Source organism: Abrus precatorius, unplaced genomic scaffold (assembly GCF_003935025.1).
Source record: "Abrus precatorius isolate BTA unplaced genomic scaffold, Abrus_2018 Scaffold5, whole genome shotgun sequence".
Lineage (NCBI taxonomy): Eukaryota > Viridiplantae > Streptophyta > Magnoliopsida > Fabales > Fabaceae > Abrus > Abrus precatorius.
The window spans coordinates 22057925-22067201 of NW_020874395.1; the positions used below are offsets into that span (position 1 = coordinate 22057925).

Consider the following 9277-nt stretch of genomic DNA (forward strand, 5'->3'; position numbering starts at 1 on the left):
TTATAAAATTTTATTTTTAATTATTAAAATATAAGTATATTTATTTTAAAATAAAATATTTATACATACTGCTAACAAGTGTACTTATAGAAGAACGTTTAATGAAAATTTTATCAATATAATCGTATAAAGATTTGTTTTTTCAAGAAAAACTACATTAATTTTACTAATTATCAATAATTTGTAGAGTTATCGACTCACTTTTATTCCTAACAATTAGAAAAACAAATATTGGAAACATCCTTTTTATCTACAACGAGACCATGAAGTGAAAGTTGTGTGCAGCATAATTTGAGCAGTAAAATTTTCCTTTTCAACTATGCAAACTATAGAGCAGTCAACCAAGTAGTGTGTTTTAGATCACATGATTTGAGTTTATGGGGATGTGGTATTCCCAATAAAAAGACAACAATATACAGTAATCACAAAGTTTGGATTATTCCATTTCTTTAGTTTTGATTTGAGTTTGCTTGAAACATAGATTTATTTGAAGATTTTGCTAGAATATACATAAAGAATATCTTCTTCTATAATTACAAATTTTGCATAACCAATATTTAGATGCGTCCCATTATTAATAATATTTGTAAGGTTTCTATCTAAAGGAATTTTTGTAGGGAGGTAAATGATAAATGTGTGAAAGAAAATGTCATATTTTAACATATTTTTTTTAACTTAAATCATTTAACAAAAACTTAACAGAGTTCATAAAATAATACTAACAACTTTCTTAATATTCATCCACTACTTAATAAAAGGTCAAACTTTTATATAAAAAGTAATTTAATATTATCAATTACTTTATCATAATTTTTAATAAAAAAAATATTTATTATTTCCTTAATTAATGTTTCAAGATACTTATTAACAAAATTCGTATCATTATTTCATATCATAAATATTATAATTTTTTTATTTTGATATTATTGATAACACTGATAAACTATTTACAAGGAATCTTTTTGCTGAATTGATAAAAAAAAAATGTTCGTTGACAAGTATACTCATAAAAAAATAATAAAGGGTTTTAAAATAAGATTCTAAAATATGATTTCATAAGGATTATTTCAAATTAGGTTTAAATATGTTTTGACTACCTCCAAATAGGGTTAAATTAAAAAAACTACCTCAAATTTTTTTTTTCATTTTAATGCCTAACTAATTTTTTTTTTCAAATTTATACCTGACATTAACCTCCGTCAGTTAAATAGTGATGTGGCTAACAGTTTGCCACGTCACCGTCAATCTCTCTCATCCACCTAACTCTAAATCACCACATCAGATTCCACATCATCATTTTTGAATTTAGAAAAAGAAAAAAACTAAAAAAATGGAATAACCTCTTCTTTCGACCACCACCACGGTTACCCTCATTGACTCATAGTCCATGGGCAACTGCAGCGGCGGCACTGTCGCCCCACGACCACTTACTCTGAAAACCCTGCCCCCCACAATGGCCTCACAGTTCTCCCTCAGACTCCAACCCTTCACCCCCGCCACTTCTACGAAATTAATTTTTCAATGTTCATAGAGTAAACCCACTTTTGATTTCAATTTTTGGATAAAACTGAAGATGCCATTCTCAAAGTTAAGGTATGCCCTCTCCCTCACCCTTATCAAGTTTTTCCCTTTTCCTCGTTATTCTGCGAAGCTTCACACACACAGAGAAATTGCACAAAATGGAGGAACTGAAAATGGGTCCAGTAAATGTCATCCACCCACGATCTGCAACCATTGCAATTAAAACTCCCCATTTGGATTAAAACAACAAAAACAATCAGATTTCAAAAAAGGTGCAAACTTTACTAGTCCAAAAGAAGCTGATTTCAAAAAAGGTGCAAACTTTACTAGTTCAGGAGAAGTTGAAGCACTGTGGGGTATAAAGCATGATGCTTGAACCCAGAATGCAGGAACAAAAGACACAACCCAAATCCACTAACTATAGAAGCTATTATTATGATCTAACCAAACAAAAAGTTAAAATTGAGAGTGGTGTTATTGTTTTCAAGGGTTTGCACCATATTCAATAACGAGAGTTAATTCTTAGAGGCCACCATGGTACTCGATTTGTGTTAAAATGCTACTGCTGTATTGTTGTTGTTACCATTGTTTTCTTTGGGTTCACGTATTTAAAATAAGTACATAAAAGAATTTGCTGTTGTCGATGTCCAAGAATTTGCTGCAAGAAAACTTGCCATTAAAACTTGTGGGTGTTTCAGTAATGGATTGTAAAAGAGTGTTTCAGTAATGGACAGTGAAATAATGAAATTTTGTTTTTTATCTTCACAACCAAAAGGCGAAACGATGAACTGTTGTTGCTGATTCTTGTCGTTTGAAGAGGTGAAGAAGATGATTTTACCGGCAAGATTCTGACGTGGTGATTTAACTATGAGGTGGATGAGAGAGATCAATGATGACGTGACAAATTTTTAGCCATGTCACCATTTAACTGATGAAAATTAACGTTAAGTAGAAAATTAAAAAAAAAATTAGTTAGGCATTAAAATGAATTTTTTTTTCTAAGGTACTTTTTTGAATATATCCCTATTTGGAGGTAGTCAAAACATATTTAAACCTTTCAAATTATCAAGAATTTTTTAATTTAATTGTTTAAACTTAAAAAATTCAAAATTAAATAAAATAAAAATTTAAATATAAAATTAATTAAAAAATTAAAATAACACAGTTTCTAACAATAAATTAATCAAGAAGAGCTTAGAACGTATGATTTTACCTTTATAATTCTTTATGTTTTTTTAGATTAATTCTAATTTTAATTTTTTTATAATTGTCAATTATTTATACTAATTCTATTAATACTCAATGATCATGTAATGTTAACAATTTTTGTTCTAAGCTATTATCTCCAATGATCATGTAAGGTAAAAGAGAGAAAACATAAATAGTCTATAAACTGTTAATTTAATAATGACTGAAAGAGAAGAATTAAGCTTGATCCACTTAATTCTCTGTCTTATTTTATCCTATAGATCTATTAACTATATGTGGTACGATCGCTTACAATATAATTAATTATAATATATTTAAGAGTTGTCAATTTTAAACATATCAATATAGCACAATAAGATAAATACCAATTAAGAAAGGAAACATGAAATCAATTATTAATTAGAAAGATATCATAAAGTCATGCAAAGAATATATCATAGCCTTAACTATGGATTTAACTAAGCACAATATAAAAGAAAGTCAAAACAATACTAAACAAATCCATAGATAATTAAAAAATAATACAAACTAGAGGAGTCTTCAATGGAGAAGAGATGAAGAGAGCTTTTGATCCTAAACGCACTTCCAAAGCTCCAATAGTCGTTAGTGACCGGCTAATGCAAAGATTGAGATGTAAAAAAAATGTGTAAAAGACGTAGAACGAATGATATCAAAAGGATATCTAAGTCACTTCCCTTAAGGTCTCTTTAATAAGGTTTGAAAATCCTAAGATTCTTTCGTAGTTGAACTTCTTGCAGATAAGCACGACCATAAGCATAGTTGTGCATGTGACTTGAAACACCTACGTGCTTATTGTTGGTTGTTGTGAAGTCCTATTTTTCATCCAATTTATACCTAAAATACATCTAAAATCTAATTGTGTTCTTCTTATGCTAAGTTACATAATTAATATATAAATAAGTAAAAATTAAAATAAAATAATGACTATACATAAATATATACACTATAAAATGTGCCAAAATATATATTTATCAATTTTACCTGAATATCACATATTCTTTTACTTGACGTGGATGCGATGCCAATAAATTGATGCATGAGATAATGCGAGTGCTGCATGTTTATTTAGAATTAAATTATAACAAAGTAATTTAATGAATGTGATAATAATACAACATTAATTTCTTTAAAACTAATTAACAAAATCAATACCCAACTTGAAATCTACAAATAATTTTGAATTTCATCGTAAAAAATACCAAGTAATAGAATATTTATATAATTTTAAGTGGTTTTATTTCCAAGTGAAACGAACTTCAACTTGACTATGGGTTAATTTAGAGAACCGTGTATTTAACTGTTTATTTAATAATTTTTTAAAACAATGGCTTATACCTTAAATTTAATAATAAAATTTATTAGGATAAATTTAAAGTATTTTATTTTAATAAATTATACTAAAAATTTTTATTAAATGAAATTAAAAACATTTTATAAAAGTCATAATTACTTTTCGAGATTAAGTTGTTGATAAATTTTTTCAAATAAATCTTAAGTGAAGGTCGACTCAGCTTTAGTTTTACATAGAATTATAAAAAGAGCTACTTAACAAAAGTAAAAAACTTATATAAGTTTTAAGTATTGTTAATATTATTTATTAATTAAAATTAATTTAGATTAAATATTTATATTTAATATTATCGTAAATTAGAAAAATAAGATTCTAATTCTAATTAATAAATAATATCAATAACTGGACATAAATTTTATTCTTAACAAAATACTGTTTATTTTAAATGTACTCTTAACTAATAGGCCGTTTTGGCAAAGGACAAGTTGTTTTCCTTCTTTTAACGGTGAGTATCATAACTCAGTATTTTCGCATTTGCGGTAAGTCGAATTCGAATCAATCAGATTAAAAAGTTAATGTTTGTTTGATTTATAAATTTGTGCTTACTTTAATATTGTTATTTATAATTTTTATGTTAAAAATTACTCAGATTAACATCTTAATGCTTGTTCGATTTTGCCTCAAAGCTGGTTATAAATTTATGCTTATTTTAACATTGTTATTTATAATTTTTTTAAAAATTTATGTTTATAAATTTTGTAATGTATTCTTAAGCACACATTTAACTTTAGGTTTGTATTTTTTATATCTAATAAAATTTCTAATATTTATACAAATATTATTAAATTAAAATAAATTTTATAAATTTATAAAAATAAATATATTATTATTATTATTATTATTATTATGTAAAATAAGATTAAACAAAAGGAAAAAAAATTAAAATTAAAATTATAAAAATTAATTTAAAATATTATAATTTTAAAAAATCCTGTTATTTGAAATAATTTTTAAAAATATTTTTCAAAGTGAAAACTCGTAATTAATATGTAAAGATAGATTACTACATTTTTTTTACCTAAAAAGATTGCTATATTTAAGAAACTCTAAAGCTTTTGTGATGAGATTTTTGAAGTGAGACAAAGGATTAATATTGTATTTTATTTACCATAATAATATTGGAGAAATATACTTAAACTCCTCCAGCTAATATGTACATCCATAAATTTATTTATTTTTAATTTAATCTCAAAGAAACGTCACATTCACACGTTGCTTCAATTTTAATAATTTAAACGACATTACACAGAATTCTCAACATTAAAACAAAAATAGCATTTAAAATGTAAATAAAAAATGGGAACGAAAACGAATAGATTAAAAAGAATATAAACTGATAGAACAAAAGGAAAAGGTAATTTTACTCCAAACAATTTAAAGGTCCATTTATTTTAAAATCTAACAAAATACAAGTAAATGTATATTTAAATAATTACTTGACATGGGAATTTTATTCTTTTAAATTTAACTATATTATATATTTAATATTAAATGGGTATGTGCGCCACCATTTGCTTAGAATCATCACAAAGGGAGATGGCACCAATCATTCTAGCTTGAGTTTGGTTGACACGTGTCGAAAGCTTATCTGAATGATGATTATTGTTTGAGTGGTCAAGGATTTGCTAGAAACGACAAAGGGAAGTGTCAATGTAAGAGCACAAAGGCAATGGGTTGATTCATTCATTGGTGTGAGAAAGGGTCCCTCTTTCTCTCTCTAGCTTGGGCCAGCCAGCACATTACTTCTCTCTCTCAAAATGGACCCTACTTTGGAAAATTTTGAAGCTCCTATCTCTTTCCTTCATCCCCCCTTTGTGCTTTGGCCTAATCTCCTTCCCCACTTAAGCACAAATTCCCACACCCAAAAAAGCCTTTCCTTCCACACCCCACCCTTTTGTATGGTATTTAAGTCCATCATTGGCCTAGGTTCCCTGTGCTCATTTTCACCAAACTCCCACCTTGCACCCTACACAAACATTTATTTATTTTTAGCTTAATTCCATTAGGCATGGCAAGCCCACAATCCAATACCCTGCCACCAGGATTTAGGTTCCACCCTACTGATGAAGAGCTCATTCTTCACTATCTTAGGAAGAAAGTAGCCTCTATACCTTTGCCAGTTTCCATCATTGCTGAGGTTGATATCTACAAGTTCGACCCATGGGAACTACCAGGTTTGTCTATCTATATGATCTATATATCCTATTTTATTATTAAATCTATAGAGATAATTAAATTTCATTTGTATTTACCTTTAGTTAATTATAAATTCATTTTAAGAGTATTAGTTATAATTTCTGTAGTCACATAATTTTAAAAAATGTTTAAAAGTAGTTTCAGACATGTTATAAGATACTATGTAAAGTCAAGTTGACATGTGTCGTTCAATGTGCAGCTAAAGAGATTTTTTTGTTTGTTGTGGTTTGTTAACAGCTAAAGCTGCGTTTGGAGAGAAAGAGTGGTACTTCTTCAGTCCAAGAGACCGAAAGTACCCAAATGGAGCGAGGCCAAACAGGGCTGCTGCTTCAGGGTATTGGAAGGCCACAGGCACTGATAAGAACATAGTGGCATCATTGGCAGGAAGGGGAGGAATTCGAGAACACTTTGGTGTGAAGAAGGCTTTGGTATTCTACAAAGGAAGACCCCCAAAGGGTGTCAAGACCAATTGGATCATGCATGAATATCGCCTAGTTGACACCAACAAACCCATTAAACTCAAAGACACTTCCATGAGGGTGAGTTCCTAACTTAGACTAACACTGCTTTTGTATTTTATTAAAACAAAACTTGCATCAACATAATATTTATAAGCACAAAAATAACATCCAATAGTATTAACATAACTAAGATTTAGTGCAAAATATGAACCATCCGATCGATTGATATATTAATTTTTACTTGTTCAGTTGGATGACTGGGTTCTATGTCGGATATACAAGAAGTCAAAGCATGCTCTATCTTCCACTACAGAGGCAGCATCAGTGCAAGTGAATGATCAACAAGATCAAACAGAAGAAGAGGAGCTAATCAAAGACACCCTTTTACCAATCTCAAAGAGTCATGTCCCTTCTCTTCAAAACACATTAATTTCTCAAAAATCCATATCCTTCTCCAACTTGTTAGATGCCACGGACTACTCCATGTTGAGCAACATTTTATCTGAAAACCATTTCAACAACCCAATTCCAAGTTCTGGCTTCAATTGTGAGACTATGAATCAAGAACTCCCCCAAGGCCAAAACTACACTGCCACTACTAATAGCAACTTGTTTCAAAAGAACCCTTCAATTCCTTACATGGAAAATATGATGAGGCCCAAACGCCAGCTTTCAAACATAGATGAAGACGCGTTATACCCATCAAAGAAATTCCATAGTTCCTCTTGCAATTTCCCTAACACCAACCTCCAAAACCAGAACCCACAATGGAACTTCCTCTCCAAGCAGCCATTAATGAATCAGCAGTTACTTCCGGTTCCTCAGTATCTTCCATTTCAGTGATGATAACCAAAAACAATTGCTACCCCAATGCATGTTTGGTTCAATTTATTTTAAAATAACCACTTATATTTTATAATTTTATAAAAAATTTAAAACAATAATTATTTTTCTAAAATAATTTTTTTCCAAACAATGCTATGTCAGACAAAAAAAAAAAGAAAAGAGTTAAATATCCACAAGTTGAGCCTGCCATAGCACATCGTCTACATGTTTCATTACGTAAGGATTAGCACAAGGAAAGACAGTTGTTATTTTCTTTTTAATTTTCTCTTCTTTTCTTTTTTTTGTTAGATAAGGAACCATAAAGTAAGTTCCACTATTGAAGAGTCAAAAGAAAAAATCTAGGATTGACGATGAATCATAGACTAATCGTGTAGAAAATGTTAATTTGTACGCGTTGGGTTGGACAATTAGTTTTAATTATCTGTACTTTGTATACAATGTACTGGTTGGATTACGATGATATTTCATTCTTTTTTATGGGAATAGCTTTAAATTTTCTTTTGGATTTGCATTATCACCATTTGCCAATTTAGCATCTGAAACTGAAATATTGCACCTTTTGCACTCCGTTATCTTTAGTTTGCCATATTGATTTAAACTACGGACGCCATTACTTACTGAAGTCACGATGAACCAATAGATTATATATATCTATATCTATCTATCTATCTATCTATCTATCTATATATATATATATATATATATATATATATATAAAGAATACAAACAATCATAATAAAAAAGTAAAACAATTGATCAAGTATCCAAATAATAGAAACGTTACAAGAAAATAGAATAGATAGTTTCTATGTATTCTTATATAACTTCCATTTTTTCTTCAACTCTTATTTTTTTAAGAAAAGATATAATATCACAATCCCAAGCCAAGTCCAACTTTGCTACATATATATATTATCCAAATAAAAACATTAAGCTCGTGGTTGTGGTGGTGGTTATAGTCAGTATTTTTCTGATGCTGATAAAAAAAGATACTTTTCTGATAAAAGTATAATCAATTGATATTAATTTGCGTCTTCATATATTCATTTTTATATGTGTTAGATAATATTTACTTGATGCAGTATCTTTCCTACACCGTACACACAATTATCGTTCTTTTTTCTAGATTGAAATGGGTTGAAAAGAAAGTATTGTTTTCTTTGTATAGTACGTTTGGTTTATATAGTATGTTACATATCGAACGCACAATATTAGTTGGCGCCTAGGTATCACATAACGCATATGTGGAATTCCAAAAAGTTTAAAAAGAATTTCGTTTTGCACATTAGTTTATTTTTGGTATTTTTCTTGTTCTTATTGGTTTTGGCTTTTTGCACATTTGCTATTGGCACGTATCATGTTATATGTGTAAAAAAAATCATTATCATATAAATTTGTTTGAGTGAATCTAACTAAAATTCAGGTGAATTAATATTATAGCGATTTTTCTATATTATAACTAGTTGCATGCATAAATGATAAATTAATAATTAAGTACAAAAGAAGATCTGGATGTAACAAATATCTCGTCTTTATCACTTTAAATCAAATATATTTTTAATTTGTTAATGATAAAAGAAATTATTTCTTTTTTAACAAAAGTTCTTTTTATCAAGCCTACATATATGGCATAGAAATTCACATTAACTCTACAAATAATAATAAAAAAACT

General features: G+C 28.5%; 1 protein-coding gene across 1 annotated transcript; it reads left to right on the forward strand.

Annotated features, from left to right (window-relative positions):
• The first annotated feature begins 5983 nt into the window (after window positions 1-5983).
• Window positions 5984-8115, forward strand: LOC113867078 (NAC transcription factor 29-like). The gene is made up of 3 exons (XM_027502049.1): window positions 5984-6276; window positions 6536-6837; window positions 7009-8115. Exons 1-3 carry the CDS (start codon window positions 6111-6113, stop codon window positions 7600-7602), a joined length of 1062 nt encoding a protein of 353 aa, XP_027357850.1. The 5' UTR covers window positions 5984-6110; the 3' UTR covers window positions 7603-8115.
• The last annotated feature ends 1162 nt before the right edge of the window (window positions 8116-9277 follow it).